At 46.4% G+C, this 21,593-nt stretch overlaps 1 protein-coding gene across 4 annotated transcripts in view; it reads right to left on the bottom strand.

The window, feature by feature from the left end:
• Positions 1-21,593, bottom strand: part of disp3 (dispatched RND transporter family member 3) — an 876,012-nt gene that overhangs the window by 376,060 nt on the left and 478,359 nt on the right. For all 4 annotated transcript variants that reach the window (XM_072478461.1, XM_072478460.1, XM_072478462.1 and 1 more), the window contains one exon: positions 5,802-6,021. In XM_072478461.1, the coding sequence (XP_072334562.1) occupies positions 5,802-6,021 (220 nt within the window). The remainder of the gene's footprint in view (positions 1-5,801; positions 6,022-21,593) is intronic.

The raw sequence follows: 21,593 nt of genomic DNA, 5'->3' as shown, positions 1-21,593 counted from the left end.
CATCAATGTCAACACTTTCGGGCTGGATTCTTCCGCCCCGCCCGCCGTAAGAATGCCACGGGTGTAAGGTGGAAAATGGAGAACTCCATTGACCTTGGGCGGGGTTCTCCGGTCGCCAGGCTTAGTCTCAGAAACGGAGAATCCCACCCATTATTTGTGAGTACTACTACGTTAGGTTGTCGCTTGACTCATCTGTGGGACAATTCTTCCAAATTTGACACAGAAGGACTTTTCAGGGTCGACAGGCAGGGTGTGCTGTTGTCATTTCCATTGATCCTGGATGGTCCTTCAGCTTCCATTCTTTATCAACTTTTCTGTAACTAAGGCTTACTGGGCCACTTCAGAGTCAGTTAAGAATCAATCACATTGTGTGGGTAGAGTCATATGTAGGCCACACTGGGCAAGGATGGCAGATTTCCTTTCCCAAAAAGGACATTTGCGAACAAAATGGGCGTTTATGACAATCTGATAGTTCCATGATCACCATTATTGAAATCAGCATTTTCTTTAAGATTATTCCAGAACAAGAATGCTCGGTTGGGAGGGGGATGGGGCGAGGAGGGGGTGAACTTTTATTCAAATAGTTTCTTTAATTCTGCGCTGTAGCCAGTTTATGATATTCTTCGGATGTCTCAAAGCCCCTCACATCCAATTAATTATGTTTGAGTGCAGTCTTTATAATGTTGGGAAATGTTGCAGCCAATTTGCCAAAAAAAGTACATCAGTTCAATTGTTTTTTGTGGTGTTGGTTGGAGAATAAGGGTGCAATTCTCATGCCTCGTTGTGCTCTCGCTCGAGCGAAGTGAGGCTGGTGAATAGCAGGAGAGGTAGAAAACGAAAACAGCACCAGGTGCCAAACAGTTTGCAATGCAACCGGCTCGCTCCCTTAGACGAAATCAGGATCTCGCTGCAGCATGGTGAGAAATTAATTATCACCACTTATGCCCTATTTCCGTACGATTAATGGGTGCGAACCCATATCCAACGGCCTCCTGTCATTCATCGGCTTCCCCAGCATGTGGTCACACTTGCGCTGATTAGCACTCCTTCTGGCAAACGTGAACCTGGCAGAAGGGCTTCTGTGGGGAACCGAACATCTTTGCTAACAGGCAAATGTTTGGCAGGGGATGGGGAAGCCTCGACTGGGTGGGGGGGGCACCCTACGGAGGGGTGGGCTGCCATGGGAAGGAGGGGGGGAGGCGCTGGGGGAACAACCATGCACGGCACCAGTATGTACCTGTTCCAGGGACAACCCTAGCTCCTGCCCGTCTGCCCCATGACCACCCATAACCTCCACTGACTGCTGGTCCTCTGGTTGTGCGGCTGAAGGATATTGCTTTTTAGGGAATTGGCAATCGTAGTAACGTGAGCACTTCACACAACGCAAGTGGATTCCGGTGGGTTGGTGGGCCATGTAGCATGTGAGAGCCTGTCATCCAAATCACACCTTAATTCATGGACACAGTGCTTGAACACTGCGGGAAGCAATACCAAACACGCAGCAGCCAACATCTGAACATCCAGGGGATGGGATACAGCTCCAGAAACATGTCTACGGTGAGTGAGTGCTACGGGAAGGGGGCGATGTCTGGTGTATGGGCCAAAGGTTCGGAGATCAGCCCACATAGTGGACGTAAGTCACAGAGGAGTCAAACTGGTTTTGCTCAAGGATTTTTGGTGCCGCGCCACTCTCCCCACCACCCCCTCACCCCATAACTACACCCCCCCCCCCCTCTACCCCCTCACCCGGTACCCACAGTAATCCTCAACATGCTTCACCTTCCTAGTTCTACCTCTATGTTTAATTGTCGCCCCAGGATGCACATCTGAGGTGGAGTCAGCCAGTTGCTTACCTCATTCCGTGGGCTTCAATGCCCCGGTGGGCGTCCTCTGGGGACTCTTTGGCTGGAGTGCCCCGGCGCATTTGTCGACAGCACATGCACAGCTTATACCATGTGCTGACCTTGAGACATGGCCTCAACAGAGGGGTGGAACTCAGAGGAGCCAATGGCCACCATCCCCACTCCATGGGAGGGGTCCAGGTTGGCACCCAGCACCAACTCCTCCCGCTCGGTACACATAGGGTCCTGGGGTTCACCTTGAGATGGAGGGTCAGCTGGTTCGAGCCCCGGCTGCCCCTGCATCATTTGGCCTGCCAGCCCTAGAGGCTCCCTGATGTCTGCACCAAGGTGTCGATGCCCTCGGCAATGCTCCTCAGCGACTGGAATAAAAGATTTTGCAGACCATTTATAGGTCCATTGACCTCAGGCTGCGATTTCTGGTCTCAGAAGTTCTCAGGCCAATGAAGTTATGTTGGTGAATGGGTACGATGGTTCCTATTAAATCACATTCAGTCTGTACGTCATTTTCTCTGAACTTTGAAATACTGGATAACACATAATATGCACGTTTGGTGTCATACTCAAAGATTCAGAAGATAATTGGAATTTCCCAGGTTTAGGAGCTACCATGGGCAGTATTTAATAGAGGGATGGGCATCGTACCCACCAACTCAAGGCCAGCAAGGAATCCCATTCCTTCCCTGGGATCAAGACTGTGAGATTGGTAACTTTTTGTTGCTCAGCAGCACCACCTGGCAGGTAATGGCTGCTGCCGGTACTACGCCCATCCCAGGCCAAGGAAAACCATGAACACAAGCACAGGTGAAACATGGGCGGGGAGGTGGTCACTTAAAGTGACACAAAGAAGATTGTTACAAGCAGGGGAATTTTCATTTAATATCCCCATTAATAGAACAAAGAACAGTACAGCACAGGAACAGGCCCTTCGGCCCTCCAAGCCTGCGCCGATCACGTATCCTATAGCTTTAGGTAGTGATCTTTTAAGTCAAGAAACAGGTAGCGTGGCAAAATTAAGGGTTAATAATTTCTTGGTTTCCCCCAACTTATACTTACTTCAGTGAGATATTCTGATCAGTTGACATTTTAGCAAATTGCAGGTACAGCTAGTCATTTTGATTTAGTGCAATATTAATATTTATAATGTATTTCAAATGTGGTCTCAGTTTTAATGATGTGCCAGATTATCTGAAATTCCCACGACTTATCCATGTCACAGGATAATTCATTACTATATATTATTTCACTGTTACAAGGAAGGTTCATTTTCTGGCAAGATCTCTGAAGAAAACCATTTAATATTCCTTCATTGTGCAGACCTGATCTCCCTGGCTCAGGATTCCATTTAAAAAACTAATTATGGATGCTAATCTCTCCGTTCCTGTTCTGTCAGCCTTCTGAAGGCAGTTGAGAAAATGACTGCACACGAAGGAGGAGTGAGACAAAGAGATCAGTGCTGTGGAATCACGGCAAAGCTTAGGGCATACGTGTCTGAATATAAAGTGGACAAAACAGTGTGAAATAAACTCTGAGCACAGGATGCTTATGGAGTAGTCAGTGATCAATTTCCTGTTGTTACATTAAATTGTATGAAATTAATTTTCCCAACTATACATTTTTATGTAGTTATTCAGCCCTTCTTTAGTCAGTTAGCTCATACCAAGTGCCCACAACATCATCACCTCTATGTAATTGAACAGAAATCTATAGAAAGGAAGATGGAAAACTTAAATGAATTTAGTTTCAATGGAAACTACAAATGCAGGTAATAATCAGCATATTATGCAACATCTCTATTTATTAATCAACAAACCCCTCCTTATTTTACCATCTCCAATTAACCACTACACAAAATAGATTAGAATAAGAAATGTTGTTCATCTTAGGTAAAACATCTGGAAAATCTGATATTTTCAGGAACATCTGAAAACAAATCTGGAAACACAATAGAAATGTTTCTTAAAAATCTTCCAGACACTCGCTCCAAATGAACTTTTCCTTATTTTGAGCATGTGCCTTCTTGTACTCCTGATACAGTTTAATCTGAAGTAGTGTTTTATCTTTTCTAAACAGCTTGTAACTTTAGACACTTCCAGCTGGTTTTCTCTCAAAGTTGAAGAACTTAATTTTTTCAGTCTTTTCTTAAATTCCTCAGGTCTATGATACTAGGGACCATTCTTATGGCTCCTTTCTGTATTACCTCCAGCGTTTGACGTCTCCGGCATCACACAGTGACCTGGACCAAAGAAATACTGGGATAACCTATCTGTACCATGGCCTTCCCTGGTAATTTATTCTGATTCTAAAGAGGCAGAAGGTGTGGAGAGGACATGAGGAAGAGCTTTTTACGCAGAACGCAGTGGGTGTCTGAAATGCGCTGCCTGATTTGGTGGCGGAGGCAGAGACACTAAACTCTTTTAAAAAGTACCTGAATCTGCACCATAAGTGCTCTAAGCTACAGGGCTATGGACCGGATGCAGGAAGGTGGAGTTAGAAAGGGCATCTGGGTGTCCTTGGGCAAAACGGGCCGAATGGCCTCCTGCTGTGCTTAACTTTTCTATGATTCTATAATTTCTGCTACCAACTTCCCTTCTTACTCCTAACTTTCTCATGTGTGCCTCAGATCCCCTGGTTTGTGAACCTTTGGCCTTGCGTGAACAACTTCCTCAATCAATTTTTCCAGTGCCTGGCTTCAGCATTTATATCACCAAGAGCGAAATCAACCAAAACCAGCATGACTTTGGGAACAAGCCTTCTTTTCTGATTAATTAGTAACACAATAATACTGCTACCATTTTTTCACATGTCATTCAGCATTAGGGATATTGCCATCTATTATTCTGGTGGTACGGTAGTACATTGGTTAGCAGTGTTGCTTCATAGCGCCAGCGTCCCAGCTACGATTCCCGGCTTGGGTCACTGTTTGTGCGGAGTCTGCAAATTCTCCCCGTGCCTGCGTGGGTTTCCTCCGGGTGCCACAAGTCCCGAAAGACACGCTGTTAGGTAATTTGGATATTATGAATTCTTCCTCCGTGTACCCGAACAGACGCCGGAATGTGGCAAGCAAGGGCTTTTCACAGTAAATTCATTGCAGTGTTAATGTAAGCCTACTTGTGACAATAAAGATTTTATTATTATAGTTAAGGTGCAAACAGAATAGAGCAAGATAGGGCTAGTTGGATGCTGGAATTTCTTCCTTTACAATTTCTTTTTTTTAAATAAATTTAGAGTACTCAATTCATTTTTTTTCCATTAAGGGGCAATTTTGCATGGCTGTGGGAGCGGAACCCACGCAACACGGGGAGAATGTGCAAACTCCACACGCACAGTGACCCAGAGTTGGGATCGATTCTGGGACCTTGGCGCCGTGAGGCAGAGTGCTAACCACTGCCCAATGTGCTGCCCTTCCATTACAATTTAAATATAAAACTTAAGAAAAACAAATAAATGTGATTAATTGAGGTGTTTGGAGATTTACATATAAAAGCTAATTTATGGTCCATTTCGGAACTGCAATGCCCAGGAAGGAATTGAGTCAAACAGAATCGTCAGGGTCGATTCCTGGTCTGTGTTGGAATGAGTTGATCGCAGTTTTGGTGGCAGTAATATCATTGGCATTTGCCTCAGTGCCCTGGGGCTAAGCGACAGGAAAAATCAACCAGAGTTTCAGCTCCATTCACCATCCATATGCTCTTGCTGGAAATTTGTGGACACTGGTTGAAGGGAACAGACTCAGCCAATACTAAGTCACAGGAGAATGTCTTTTTTAGGGAAGTTAATGAAGGGAAACTGACATCATGTGAGAGCATTGACTAGGAAAGGGAGAAAACTGAAGAGAAATGAAACATCTTTAAAGAAATAATATAAGGTTAAGTCCATACTGCACATACGAATGCCTAGTAGAGCCTTCCCTCGGCACAATCATGCACTTCAGGTACTCACTTGGTGGATTGTGAGGCCAACAGATCGACGTAGGATATCACAAACTTCTGAAACTTCCTGTGCTGTTCTTCCCATCGGTCATCCACCGAGTAGTAATTGGGAAGCGGGGCGCCAAACAGGATCTCACTACGAAGCAGAGAACTTTTCATGTTTTCTGCTGTGAGCCCCTCATCGACATACCAGTAAAACTCAGGGTGAGTAATAGCCAGCTGGAGTGAGCCTGGAAAATTAAAATCAATATAAATCATACCATCGATAATAAACAAACTGAAGATCGGGCTGTAATGGTCTCTGTAGTTTGATTCACAGACTCTACAGTAGTGGTGGGATTCCAAGTATGTTAGATTCTTTGTTGAACAGAATCAGAAAAATCAAATCAGTCAAAATATAAAACAAATATGACTACATTTGTCTGAAATATTAAGATCAATAATTATCTTCACTATAGCAGTCACTGATTTACTACTTAACCTCCTTTTTCTTCCAATCTGATTTTAAAACCACACAGTGCATGGTTATCACTTAATTACAACTTCTCAGTTTATCTCATCGTCACGTCTAATTGTCACAAACCAAGTGGTGTTCTGCATTAGTGCTGCTGAGGTTTCTCAACAATAAGAACATATTTTTCACCATCAGAGAGATCATAGCATTAGACTGAAGGATTTTTTCATCTCATTTTTTTAACATTTGAAACACTGGAGCTGAACAACCCCTTGCATATAGGATGAGTTGAACCTAGGCATTAATGAGTTTGTTTCAAGGATTTCATGCATCTCAATATTAAAATAAGTTTGATAATTCATCCTATATTATCCACATTTGTTTATGAATTCAATAGACATTTGTCTGTAAATATCTGTAAGGATAGGGTGCTGATATTCTCATCTGTGCTTATTAATTTATGAAATCTCAATATATATTCACCTTTCCTCAAAATACACTAATAATTTACATTTAGCTATATCAACAACATTTTCATTTTCTGTAAAGCATGTTGGGATATTTCTCAGAAACATGCTTATCTAAATACAAAGCTTTCTTCTTTTGAAATAAATTAAAGACTTGATCTGCTCCATATCCATACTTCATGCTAAAAATTGCACCTGAGTCTAAGATTCACTATCAATTGTATTCTTGATTTTTCCATGCGCCATATGCTGTCACAAACTAGAACTTAAATGTGAACAGAGCGAGATATAACCTGATGTACAAACCTGTGCCAACCAGGTCTTCAACCTACTCTCTCAATACAAAGTGAGGATTCATATGTGGCAACTCAAGGATCAACAGCAATTTGCAATATGGATATTTTAGGACTGGATCTAAAGGTTAACATCATTGAAGAGTCTGCCAATATGTCAAAGCACTGTAATGTTGCAATAATCCATTTTACCATTGGAGTATTATATGGAGTTTTGGGCAGTCTATTACAGAAAGCAGTTGGAAAGCTCAGAGATTTTTAAAATTCTAATTTTCACATGTCTTCATGGCCTTGCCCACCTTTTTCTATAACGCTGACCTCATCATCAGATCCACCCTTCATATCAATTAGGAGCAGGAGTAGGCCACTTGGTTCTTGAGCCTTCTTACTCATCTAATAAGATCATGGTTGAACTCATTGTATCCTCAACTCCACATTCCTACCTACTTCCAGTAACCTTTCACCCCCTTGCTTATCAAGAATCTATCTACCTCTGGCTTAAAAATATTCAAAGACTATGCTTCCACTGCCTTTTAAGGAAGAGAGTTCCAAGGACTCACCACCTTCAGAGAAAACAAAATTCCTAATTTTTGTCAAAAATGGGCGACCCCTTATTTTTAAAACAGTGACCCTTAGTTCTAGATTCTCCAACAAGAGGAAACATCCTCTCTACATCCACCCTGAGAAGCCCCCTCAGGATCTTGGATGTTTCTATCAAATTGTTTCTTACTCTACTAAACGTTAGCAGATACAAGCCTGTCCAACCTTTCCTCACAAGACAACTTTCCCATTCCAGATATTAGTCCAGTAAACCTTCGCTGAACTGCTTCCAACAAATTGACATCCTTTCAACGCACTTACATTTTTCCTCACATAAAATGACCAATACTGTATCGAGTACTCCAGGCATGGTCTCACCAACGCCCTGTCTAACTGATGCATAACCTCTCTATTTTTGTATTCAATTCCTCTCAAAATAAACAATAACATTCTATTAGTTTTCCTAATTACTTGCTGTACCTGCATGCTAACCTTTTGCAATTCATGCATGAGGACACCCAGATCCCTCTACATCGCAGAGCCCTGCAATTTCTCTCCATTTATACAATATGCTTCCTTTTTTTCCTGACTATTTCCACAGTCAGAAATTCACTTCCCTAAACCTTCCTTAAAACCTTTCGTAAATCTCACTTCTTTGACCAAGTTTTTGGTCACTCCTGCCAATAGCCTTTTGGCTCAAATATTCAATTTTATTTGATTAGGCTCTGTGAAGCGCATTGCAACAGTTTCTTGCAATAAATGAAAGCTGTTGGTTTTCTTGTGGATATGCCTCCCAAGGGATCCGCATGGATCCTTCCAAAGGGGTTTAGAAAAAAAGTAGTAATAACTTTCTGAACTCCAGCTTGGGTTAAGGTGGCTGTGATGGTGGTGCATTGGGGAAGGAATCGCTCATATGGACAGGTCGCCACCCCCAGTGCCTGGCCCATAGTTTAGCTGCGTGTTTTCCTCGTGCTCAGAGCGCCGAGAAATACCCCACTATTTAACGTGCCCCCGGTTAGATAGGGGGCCTCAGCGGACAATGCGTGGCCTGATCATTGCTGTGCAACAAATGCCAGCTTGGCACCTTGGCAATGCCAAGCTGGCATCCTGGCAGTGCCCTGTCAACTAAAAGTGCCAACCTGGCACTGCTAAGGCGTATGGGTGGCACCACCAGGGTGCCTGGCACTAGCAGTGCCAGGGTGCCTCCTTGCCTAGAAGGCAAGCACATCGGGGCATCCAATCCCATGGGAGACCACACGTGCCATTCCAACTGGTCCCCGTCTGTGGAGACCAGTGCTGAACGGTGCTTGCCCGAGGTCTCCGAGGCGAAGGGGATAGATCCCAATGCCTTAGGCGCCTTGGGAAACTACATATTAAAGTGAGACTAGCTGTCTTGCCCGAATATGCAGACTTGACAAAACATGACATCGCCCACAATGGGCGGGATTCACATCACAATGTCTCGCGAGGCGTTGCAAACCGGGTAGATCCCGGGAAATGGGTCTCCCAGCTTCTATCAGCCTCCATGGTGCGCTGCTTTTCAGGTGCAATTGTGGTCATTCGATTGTGCCTCTTATGAAAGCTTGAAAGCTTTCTGAAAATCCAAAGACACCACATCTAATGGCTCATCAGTATCTATTCTACTAGTTATGTCCTCAAAAAACTCCAGGTTTGTCCAAATGATTTCTCTTTCATAAATCCACATTGACTTTGCCTAATCCTGTTGATATTTTCAAAGCCTCCTGCTATCACACCTGTTACAAAATATATCTACGATACCTGAACACGGTAAGACTTTCCCTCTTCCCCAAACAACATCCAAATTGAATAACCAATTATAGTTACCACACAATATAGGGATGATTTTCAAATCTGGGAACTGTCTTTTTCCTGGTCCAGCAAAAATATTTTAAAACTGCTGTTATGAAGATTTTCTATATTGCCTTGGCGCTAAGACTTAGAAGTGTGTTTGCTGTAATCTTGGCCTTCAGGCTTGGTGGCAGGAAAATGGCCTGCCCGCTTTCTGACACTGCTAAGTTTGTTACTGTCTCTCTTCCTTCTTAGGAACCCGTCAATTATACCTTTGTTGTTCTTTGATTATGCCTGTCTGTTCGGCTGTCTACCGCATCAACCTTCTTGACTATACATTAACATCTGTATATCTCAGGGATCTTCCGAATCATCTGTAATCCGTTTCTCCTCCATAAGCTGTGTTATGGGCCAGGGTTTAGAAAACTCCAAAGTATATCATGGAGTTCACCTGACCTACAACTGTTCATTGATTTTGGTTACGATGAGCACAACAGACTGCCTTTCAGGTGTTATCCAACAGAGTTCTTAGGTGCTTTTAATCAAAAAACAAGCTTTATTTTACAAATTTAGTTAATATTTGTATAAACACACACAGTAAGAATTTTCATCAACTACAAACATAAAAAACCCACACAGCTACAGTAATCTATGTATAACCCTTAATGAATTCTCCCTTACTGTTCCAATTCAATAACACAATCCCATAAACCAAAAAACCCTGTTTACCAAAACAGCGGGTAACTATAATCATTGGGTTTCTTCTTTGGAATAACTCTTTAAAATTGAAAATAGAGAGACAAGCCAAAATACTTCTCTGTCTGAGTCTACAGCAGCCAAATGTGAAAACGAAAGTAACAACTCACTGAGCCACAAACCAGCTCCAAAACTCAAAGCGAAAGTAAAAACTCACAGAGCCACAGCCCAGCTCCACCCACACAATTAGATTACTGAAGTCATGTGATAAGACAAAACCCTTTCTTAAAGGGACACTCCCATGATAGCTATTCACACTTGATTAGAATCAAAACTGCCATTCTAAACTCATTACCGGGGGAGACACATATCAATTGAGGCCCTCTGAATCCTGTCCATGTGAATCTAGGCAGATTCATGACACATCCTTTACAATAGACTCTAGCATTTTCCCCACTACTGCTGTTAGGCTAACCGATCGGTAATTCCCAGTCTTCTCCCTCCCCTTTTAAAAAAAATAGTGGGGTTATATTTGTCACACTCTAATCTACTAGAACTGTTCCAGAATCAACAGAATGTTGAAAGATGACAAACAACGCATCCAATAATTCTATGGCCTCCCCCTTTAGTACCCTGGGATGTAGATTAGAATCCCTGGGGATTCATTGGCTTTCAGTCCCATTCATCTCTCCAGCGTTATTTTTCTCGTAATACTAATCTCCTTCAATTCCTCCTATACTCTTAATTCCTTAGCATTTCTGGGAGGATATTTGTGTCTTCCTCTGTGAAGGCAGAACTATAGTAGTTAAATCATTGAATCATAGAATTCCCACAGTGCAAAAGGAGGCACTCAGCTCAATGACTCTGCACCAAACTTCCGAAAGAAGTTAATCTTAGCCAACTCACACCTCATACCTTCTTAGTTTTCTTAGTTTGGACTTCTTCATTTTGCATCTTAATGAATAATTCTGTCATGTTATAGTCACTGTTCTGTAAACAGACCCCGCTAAACAAGATTACCGATTAACCCTGGTATAATCATGAGACTTGAGCCGGAGTTGTGGTACAATCTACGAAACTTTATTCAGTCTTCAACGTTACATGCAGGTATCACTTCTTTTTGTACAATGCCTACAACTTTCACAACTTTTATAACTCCTTTCAGCGGCAGGGCTGTGAGAGTGTCAGTTCCTTACACGGATTGGTTGAGATATGCTGCAGTGGGACTTTACCCCCACTGATTAGGTTGTATGTGATTAAGGGATAAACCCATTGTATTTTCGGTGATATCGGTTACTGAGTAACTGAACTCGTATTGTTTTTCATGTGTACTTTAACTTAGTTCCACAACATCTGCTACCGACCACAGCATTTGTATACATTAATAACCATCTACTCTCACAACCCCTTCTCATTGCATAACACCAAATATAGGATAGTATGTCCTCCAGTTGGTTCCTCAACATTCTGCTTTAAAAAGCCATCGCGCGCACACTCCAGGAATTAATCTGCCACAGTATTGTTGCTGATTTGGTTTAACTAAATTTATGTAGATCAACGTCACCCGTGATTGCTGTAGCACCATAGTTACGTATCTCTAATTTCCTGTTTAATACCATCCCCTGCCTTACCACTACTATTTGGAGGCCTCTACACAACTCCCACCAATGTTTTCAGTCCTTATTGCTTCTTAGCTCCAGCCAGACTGATTCTCCATCCAAATTTTCTGAGCCAATATCCTCTCTCACTATTGCCTGGATATCATCCTGAACCAACGACATCACCTACTTCCTTTCTCTGTTTGCCTGTCCTTACTGATCCTTAAGAGATTCAGTACCAAGCCTTGGTCACCCTGCAGTAAAGTATCTGTATTTGCAATAGTATACCAGTGTATACCAATTATCCTTGTTAATTTTTTAACCTTATTGTGAATACTGCATGCATTCGGATACAAGGGTTGGGATTCTCCTTCAGCCGATGTCGGAATCGGGAAACATGATTGGGCGGAGAATCAGTTATGACGGCGAAATTGCGGTGGGCGCCAATTTCACTCCAAATCTCAATTCTCTGTCAACAATGGCATCAATGCGTTCCACAACACACGAACAGTAATCGCCGTTGGCATATCATTAGCGGGCCCAACGCGGTATTCTCTGGGGCATACGTGATTCGCCGCCTCCAATGGGCTGAATTCCCGATGGCGAGGTTCACTTGTGCTTTTAAAAATCGTGAAACATGCACCATGGCTGCTGAGGGAGAGTGGGTACGGAAAGTATCCAACATTGGCATAGTTGTGCTACTGGTCATTCTGCCAGGGCTGCGGGGAGTGGGGGGGTTGGCCAGGAGGTGGGCTGTGGGGCCAGGGTGGACAGGCATAGAACTGGAGGATCCAGTTGTCGTGGTCCACGTTGGGACTAACAACATAGGTAAGACTAGGAAAGAGGACCTGTTTGGGGATTATCAAACACTAGGGACTAAATTAAAGAACAGGTCCTCCAGGGTTATAATCTCTGGATTACTACCCGAGCCACGTGCCAATTGGCATAGGGTTGAGAAAATTAGGGAAGTTAACACGTGGCTAAAGAAGTGGTGCGGGAAAGAGGGATTCCATTTCATGGGGCATTGGCATCAGTACTGGGGCAGGAGGGACCTGTACCGTTGGGACGGTCTTCACCTGAACCATTCTAGGACCAGTGTTCTAGCGAATAGGATAAATAGGTTGGTCACAAGGACTTTAAACTAGCAAGTTGGGGGGAAGGGAAGGGTAAAGCTATGGACAGTATAATGGTGAATGGAGAGCAAGGCAGCAGGTTACGTGACAGGTTATTATGTAGAGATATGGGTTCAAAGACAAGGAAAATTAGGAGAAAGGGTAAGAGGAAAAATAATTTGAGAAAAGTTACTGATCAAGGTGTTAGGATTCATAACAAAGACATAAAAAACAGCACAAGTGTACTTTACCTGCATGCTCGTAGTATACGGAATAAGGTGAATGAGTTGATGGTGCAAATCATCGTGAATGACTATGATTTAGTGGCCATTACTGAAACATGGTTAAAAGATGGTCACGACTGGGAATTAAATATCCAAGGGTATCAAACTATACGAAAGGATAAAATGGACGGTAAGGGCGGTGGTGTAGATTTGTTGTTTAAGGATGGCATTCGGGCAATAGTAAGGGATGATATTGGTGCTATGGAGGACAAGGTTGAATCAATTTGGGTGGAAATCAGGAATAGTAAGGCGAAAAGGTCACTGATAGGAGTAGTCTATAGGCCACCAAATAGTAACAGGATGGTAGGGCAGGCAATGAGCAAAGAAATAACGGATGCATGTAGAAATGGTACAGCGGTTATCATGGGAGATTTTAATCTGCATGTCGATTGGTTTAACCAGGTTGGTAAAGGCAGCCTTGAGGAGTTTATAGAATGTGCCCGGGATAATTTCCTAGAACAGTATGTAATGGAACCTACAAGGGAACAAGCGGTCCTAGATCTGGTCCTGTGTAATGAGGCAGGATTGATTAATGATCTCATAGTTCGGGATCCTCTTGGAAGGAGCGACCACAATATGGTGGAATTTAAAATACAGTTGGAGGATGACAAGGTAAAATCAAACACTAGTGTTTTGTGCTTAAACAAAGGTGATTACAATGGGATGAGAGAAGAACTAGCTAAGGTAGACTGGGAGCAAAGACTTCATGGTGAAGCAGTTGAGGAACAGTGGAGAACCTTCCGAGCGATCTTTCACAGTGTTCAGAAAAGGTTCATACCGACAAAAAAGAAAGACGGTAGAAAGGGGAAAAATCGACCGTGGATATCTAAGGAGGTGAGGGAGAGTATCAAATTGAAGGAAAAAACATACAAAGTGGCAAAAATTAGTGGGAGACTAGAGGACTGGGAAGTCTTTAGGGGACCACAGAAAGCTACTAAAAAATCTATAAAGAAGAGTAAGGGAGACTATGAAAGTAAACTGGCTCAGAACATAAAAGCAGGTAGTAAAAGCTTCTACAAATATATAAGATAAAAAAGAGTGGCTAAGGTAAATATTGGTCCTTTGGAAGATGAGAAGGGAGATTTAATAATAGGAGACGGGGAAATGGCTGAGGAGCTGAACAGGTTTTTTGGGTCAGTCTTCACAGTGGAAGACACAAATAACATGCCAGTGACTGATGGAAATAAAGATATGATAGGTGAGGATCTTGAGATGATTGTAATCACTAAGGAGGCAGTATTGGGCAAGCTAATGATGCTAAAGGTAGACAAGTCTCCTGGCCCTGATGGGATGCATCCCAGAGCGTTAAAAGAGATGGCTAGGGAAATTGTAAATGCACTAGTGATAATTTATCAAAATTCACTCGACTCTGGGGTGGTCCCAGAGGATTGGAAAGTAGCAAACGTGACACCACTGTTTAAAAAAGGAGGTCGGTAGAAAGCGGGTAATTATAGGCCGGTAAGCTTAACTTCGGTTGTAGGGAAAATGCTGGAATCTATCATTAAGGAGGAAATAGCGGGGCACCTAGAGGGAAATTGTCCCATTGGGCAGACGCAGCATGGGTTCACAAAGGGTAGGTCGTGTCTGACTAATTTGGTAGAATTGTTTGAGGACGTTACCAGTGCAGTAGATAACGGGGAGCCAATGGATGTGGTATATCTGGATTTCCAGAAAGTTTTTGACAAGGTGACACACAAAAGGTTGCTGCATAAACTAAAGATGCATGGCATTGAGGGTAAAGTGGTAGCATGGGTAGAGGATTGGTTAACTAACAGAAAGCAGAGAGTGGGGATAAATGGGTGTTTCTCTGGTTGGCAACCTGTAACTAGTGGGGTCCCTCAAGGATCAGTGTTGGGCCTGCAGTTGTTCACAATTTACATAGATGATTTGGAGTTGGGGACCAAGTGCAATGTGTCCAAGTTTGCAGACGACACTAAGATGAGTGGTAAAGCAAAAAGTGCAGAGGATACCGGAAGTCTGCAGAAGGATTTGGATAGGTTAGGTGAATGGGCTAGGGTCTGGCAGATGGAATTCAATGTTGCCAAGTGTGAGGCTATCCATTTTGGGAGGAATAACAGCAGAATGGATTATTATTTAAACGGTAAGATGTTAAAACATGCTGCTGTGCAGAGGGACCTGGGTGTGCTGGTGCACGAGTCGCAAAAAGTTGGTGTGCAGGTGCAACAGGTGATTAAGAAGGCTAATCGAGTTTTGTCTTTCATTGCTAGAGGGATGGAGTTCACACTAGGGAGGTTATGCTGTAATTGTATAGGGTGTTGGTGAGGCCACATCTGGAGTATTGTGTTCAGTTTTGGTCTCCTTACCTGAGAAAGGACATATTGGCACTGGAGGGCGTGCAGAGGAGATTCACTAGGTTGATCCCAGAGTTGAGGGGATTAGATTATGACGAGAGGTTGAGTAGACTGGGACTGTACTCATTGGAGTTTAGAAGGATGCGGGGGGATCTTATTGAAACATATAAAATTATGAAGGGAATAGATAGGATAGATGTGGGCAGGTTGTTTCCACTGGTCGGGGAAAGCACCGAGTTTAGGAGGAACTTCTTCACCCAAAGGGTTGTGAATCTCTGGAATTCCTTGCCCAGTGAAGCAGTTGAGGCTCCTTCTTTAAACGTTTTTAAGAAAAAGATAGATACCTTTCTAAAGAATAATGGGATTCGGGGATATGGTGTACGGGCCGGAGAGTGGAGCTGAGTCCACAAAGATCAGCAATGATCTCATTAAATGGTGGAGCAGGCTCGAGGGGCCAGATGGCCTACTCCTGTTCCTAGTTCTTAACACCATTGCTGCAGCCTGCAAGGCAGCCATACAGCTACGCACGCCGCTGACTGCACACCGTGAACTTAGGGCTACGCGTCGTATAGGTGTGCCCCCCCCTGCCCCCACCCTCCCGCCCAGGCCACCCCCCCAAGTGCCCTCTGGCCCCATCAGCCGTATGGACACACTCCAGATCAACCAGTGCTATCTTGATGGCTAGGATGGTGCGTGTGGGGAGTGAAGTGTGTATATGCGGCTGCAGCTGGTCGGCTTCCTGAGTGTCAATCGCGAAACCGGCGAATCAGGCACCGTTTCTCAAAGGAATCGATTGTGTTCCACGTGGAGTCTGTGCTAGCCCCTTAGCAGTCACTGAATCAGTCCATGTGCAGTGCCAGTTTTGCTGTCGTGTAAGTCCATGAATCCTGCCCCAAAGTTAACACTTCATCTCAGGAGCGGCGAATCCAGCCCCGTGCCTTTAGGCTAGTCTTAATATTTTGGCACTGTGGTATTATCAGGTATTGCAGTACCCGAGAGGCTGTAAACCATTGGGTAAACCAAGGCGTTTACCATTGGCTGTTTGGTATGTAGCTCCGCCCTGACAGGCGGGGTATAAGAACCGGTGCCGACCCAGCAGCCCTCATTCTGTACCGAAGCTGCTGGGGAACAGATCTAGTCTATTAAAGCCTTTAGTCATGTTGCAACCTCGTCTTTGAGTTTAATTGATCATGCATCAATTTAATAGACTACTCTTAAGCTGAAAGAATGGATCTCTGAATCAAGCCGGAGTGTCTACAACTCAGCCCCCACGCTGAGAACTCGGCGGCGATATTTAAGCACTGGCTGTCGTGTTTTAAAGGCTACCTCGAGATGGCCGGAGGCACCCCCTCAGGAGAACAGAAACTGCATCTCCTGCACTCGAGAGTAAGCCCTGGAATCTTCACCCTCATCGAGGAGGCGGAGGACTACGATGCTGCGATCGAACTGTTAAAAGGACATTATATCCACCCTGTAAACCAGGTCTACGCACGTCACCTGCTCGCAACTAGACGGCAAAGCCCCGGGGAATCGCTGGAGGACTTCTACCGTGCGCTACTGGTGCTGGGCAGAAACTGTGGCTGCCCGCAAGTTTCGGGCAGCGAGCACACGGAACGTCTATTACGGGATGCTTTCGTTGCAGGTATGAGCTCCTCAGAGATCCGCAAAGACTCTTAGAAAAGGACACCCTGGGACTGAGAGAGGCACGGGCCCTGGCAGGGTCCATGGATGTTGCCTCCAGAAACGTGCAGTCCTATGCGCCCGACCGCGCGGCGGCCCCCTGGGCTGCGTGGCATCCCGCCGCGGCAGCCCCACTGACCTTCCCCATGTCCCCGCAGGCCTGCGCTGTAAGACGGCCCGCTAACTCCGTCGGGCCCCACTGTTTCTTCTGCGGGCAGGCGAAGCATCCCTGCACGCGCTGCCGGGCCCGTACCTCCACCTGCAAAGGCTGCGGCAAGAAGGGCCATTTTGTGGGTCTGCCAAGCACGAGCCGTGGCCGCGATCTCCAGCGACTCCGGACCGCAGCGGCAATCTTCCCCTCGGGCCCCAGGTGGCCAGCACTCACCAGCACCCCATCCTAGGGCCACGTCCGACCCACGGACACCACGCTGGACGGATGGGCGCCGCCATTTTGACCATCCCCGCCGCCATTCTGTCCATCCCCGACCACCATGTGCGATCCATGGGAGACGCCATCTTGGATGGGGTCCCAGACCCCCAGCACGGCCGACTACACGCTGCCCGATCACAACCCGCAACTGCTCCATCTGGTCTCGGTGACGCTGGACCAAAATCGACCTCGGACACTCGCAACTGCAACGACGACGGTGTTCATCAACGGCCACGAGACGTTTTGCCTGATCGACTCTGGGAGCACAAAGAGCTTTATACACCCCGACACGGTAAGGCGCTGTTCACTTGTTACCCACCCTGTAAACCAAAGAATTTCCCTGGCCTCCGGGTCACACTCGGTGGAGATAAAGGGGTTCTGCCTAGCAGACCTCACTGTCCAAGGCAGGAGATTCATCAATTTCCACCTTTATGTCCTGCCGCACCTCTGCGCGACTACTCCTGGGGTTGGACTTCCAATGTAACTTGCAAAGCCTGACCTTCAAATTCGGTGGCCCTATACCTCCCCTTACTGTCTGCGGTCTCGCGACCCTTAAGGTCGACCCGCCTTCCCTGTTTGCGAACCTCACCCCGGATTGCAAACCCGTCGCCACCAGGAGCAGACGGTACAGTGCCCAGGACTGGACCTTCATCAGGTCAGAGGTCCAAAGGCTACTGAGGGAAGGGGTCATTGAAGCCAGTAACAGCCCCTGGAGAGCTCAAGTAGTGGTGGTGAAGACCGGGGAGAAACATAGGATGGTCATTGTCTACAGTCAGACCATCAACAGGTTTACGCAGCTGGATGCGTAGCCTCTCCCCCGCATATCCGACCTGGTGAACCGAATCGCGCAATACAAGGTCTTCTCCACAGTTGATCTCAAGTCCGCTTACCATCAGCTTCCCCTCCGCACTAGTGACCGCAAGTACACTGCCTTCGAGCAGATGGGCGGCTCTACCACTTTTTAAGGGTTCCCTTTGGTGTCACTAATGGGGTCTCGGTCTTCCAACGCGAGATGGGCCGAATGGTTGACCGATGCGGCTTACGCGCAACGTTCCTGTATCTGGATAACGTCACCATCTGCGGCCATGACCAGGAGGATCACGACACCAACCTCCAGAGATTTCTCCAGACCGTGAAAATCCTTAACTTAACGTATAATAAGGATAAATGGGCATTTAGCACCGACCGCCTAGCCATCCTCGGCTACGTAGTACGAAATGGAGTTATAGGCCCCGACCCTGAACGCATGCGCCCCCTTATGGAATTCCCCCTCCCTCACTGCCCCAAGGCCCTGAAGCGCTGCCTCGGGTTTTTCAGTTATTACGCACAGTGGGTCCCCAACTACGCAGACAAAGCCCGACCCCTAATCCAGTCCACAACCTTCCCCCTGCCGACGGAGGCCCGCCAGGCCTTCTGCCGCATCAAAGCAGACATTGCAAAGGCCACGATGCGCGCCATCGACGAGTCCAGTTCGAGAACAATGCGTCCGACGTAGCTCTGGCCGCAACCCTCAACCAAGCAGGCAGACCCGTGGCCTTCTTCCCCCGTACCCTCCATGCTTCAGAAATTCGCCATTCCTCGGTCGAAAAAGAGGCGCAAGCCATAGTAGAAGCTGTGCGACATTGGCGGCATTACCTGGCCGGCAGGAGATTCACTCTCCTCACTGACCAACGGTCGGTGGCGTTCATGTTTGATAATGCACAGCGGGGCAAGATAAAGAACGACAAGAGCTTACGGTGGAGGATAGAACTCTCCACCTACAACTACGAGATCTTGTACCGTCCCGGGAAGCTAAACGAGCCTCCCAATGCCCTGTCCCCCGGCATGTGTGCCACCGCACAAGTGAACCACCTCCGAGCCCTCCACGAGAACCTCTGCCACCCGGGGGTCACTCGTTTTTTTCACTTCATTAAGGCCCGCAACCTGCCCTACTCCATCGAGGAGGTCAGGACAGTCACCAGGGACTGCCAAATCTGCGCGGAGTGCAAACCGCACTTCTACAGGCAAGAGAGGGCGCACCTGATAAAGGCTTCCCGTCCCTTTGAACGCCTCAGCATGGACTTCAAAGGCCCCCTCCCCTCCACCGACCGCAACACGTATTGCCTGAACGTGATTGACGAGTACTCCCGGTTCCCATTCGCCATCCCCTGCCCCGACATGACCGCAAACACCGTCATCAAGGCCCTCCAAGGTATCTTTACACTGTTCGGGTTCCCCGCGTACATACAGAGTGATAGGAGGTCCTCCTTTATGAGCGACGAACTGCGTCAATTCCTGCTTAGCAAGAGCATCGCCTTAAACAGGACGACCAGTTACAACCCCCGGGGAAACGGGCAGGTAGAGAGGGAGAACGGAACAGTCTGGAAGACCGTTCTACTGGCCCTACTGTCCAGGAATCTCCCAGTCTCCCACTGGCAAGAAGTCCTCCCGGAGGCCCCCCACGCCATCCGGTCGCTGCTCTGTACAACTACCAATCAGACACCTCATGAACGTCTCCTTGTCTTCCCCAGGAAGTCCTCCTCCGGGACCTCGCTCCCAACCTGGCTAGCGACACCCGGACCCATCCTGCTTCGGAAGCACGTGCGGGCGCACAAGTCGGACCCGTTGGTCGAGCGGGTCCACCTGCTGCATGCTAACCCCGAGTAAGCCTACGCAGCGTTCCCTGACGGCCGGCAAGATGCAGTCTCCCTCCGGGACCTGGCGCCTGTCGGAACCCCACGTGCACCCAAACCTTTACCCGCCCCCCTCCACAGCACCTCACAGGAGGGTCAGTCCTCCCGCTGCTCCTGCCTAGGCCCTCCCACCCACCGACGCCCCCTACAGGCGCCCCCCTCTCGTGTCAACCGTTTGCTCCACCAGCGCCGTCTAGGGGTGATGAAGCTGCCATGGAGGCCGATGCCACGCTCCCGGAGTCACAGACGCCCGGACCCCCACCAGAATCACCACCGAGGCTCAGACGATCCAGGAGGACGACCAGGCCACCTGACCGACTGATTGCTTCACTGTAACTGTAAATGAACACTGACTGTATATATCTTCCACGCTTGTAAATATTCTCGACAACCCTGTAAGGAGGTATCACGGTACCTCCATATCTGATCATACCATGTTAAATGCAATTGTAACCACTGGCCACCACCCCCGCCGGACTCTTTTTTAACAGGGGGTGAATATGGTATTATCAGGTATTGCAGTACCCGAGAGGCTGTAGACCATTGGGTATACCTAGGAGTTTACCATTGGCTGTTTGGTATGTAGCTCCGCCCTGACAGGCGGGGTATAAGAACCGTTGCCGTCCCAGCAGGGTGGGGAACAGATCTGGTCTATTAAAGCGTTCAGTTATGTTACAACCTCGTCTTTGAGTTTAATTGATCGTGCATCAGGCACATCGTTTTTTTTTTTTGTAATATGGCGCTATTTGCCCTCATTTCACAGAATCCCTACAGTGCAGGAGGCAATTTGGCCCATTGAGTCTGTACCAACTCTCTGCCTTTCACTTTCTACTTTTTTGTCTTTCATTTCTATCTTTGTTTCCCTCCCTTATGTCTCCCCAATTAGATTCCCATTCCCCCTGCCATTCTAGTTTAAACCCTTCCCAATAGCACTAGTGAATATGGAACAACAGCACAGCAGCACATGGCACAGTGATTAGCACTGCTGCCTCAAAGTGACAGGGACTGTCAATCACCTGAAGCCTTTTGCCTGAATAGGTGTGGATTATCACATCTCTATATTAGAAAGGGACTTTTAATGTGCATGGTCAGTAAGAGGCGCATGACCAGTGAGTGGAGACTTCAGCTGAGTGAGACAGAGACTGAGAGTGTATATTTGGGAAACAAAGTGGGAATTCAGTGCATATGGGGAAAGAGATGCTTTAGGTAAGATTTACTGCAAGAAGTATGACTTAGAATAGATTACTTAGAGTTGGGTAATTAAGGGAGTTAGGGAAGGAAGGGAAAGAGATGCTCTTATGTTTTTTTGCTTTCTAACTTTCTCAGCTTCCAGGTGGCACAGTGGTTAGCACTGCTGCTTCACAGCTCCAGGGACCCGGGTTCAATTCTGGCCTTGGGTGACTGTCTTTGTGGAGTTTGCACTTTCTCCCTGTGTCTGCGTGGGTTTTCTCCGGG

The sequence above is a fragment of the Scyliorhinus torazame genome, chromosome 16 (genome assembly GCF_047496885.1).
Source record: "Scyliorhinus torazame isolate Kashiwa2021f chromosome 16, sScyTor2.1, whole genome shotgun sequence".
NCBI lineage: Eukaryota > Metazoa > Chordata > Chondrichthyes > Carcharhiniformes > Scyliorhinidae > Scyliorhinus > Scyliorhinus torazame.
Note: the sequence above shows the minus strand (reverse complement) of the source record. Positions and strands in the feature narration are given on the sequence as shown.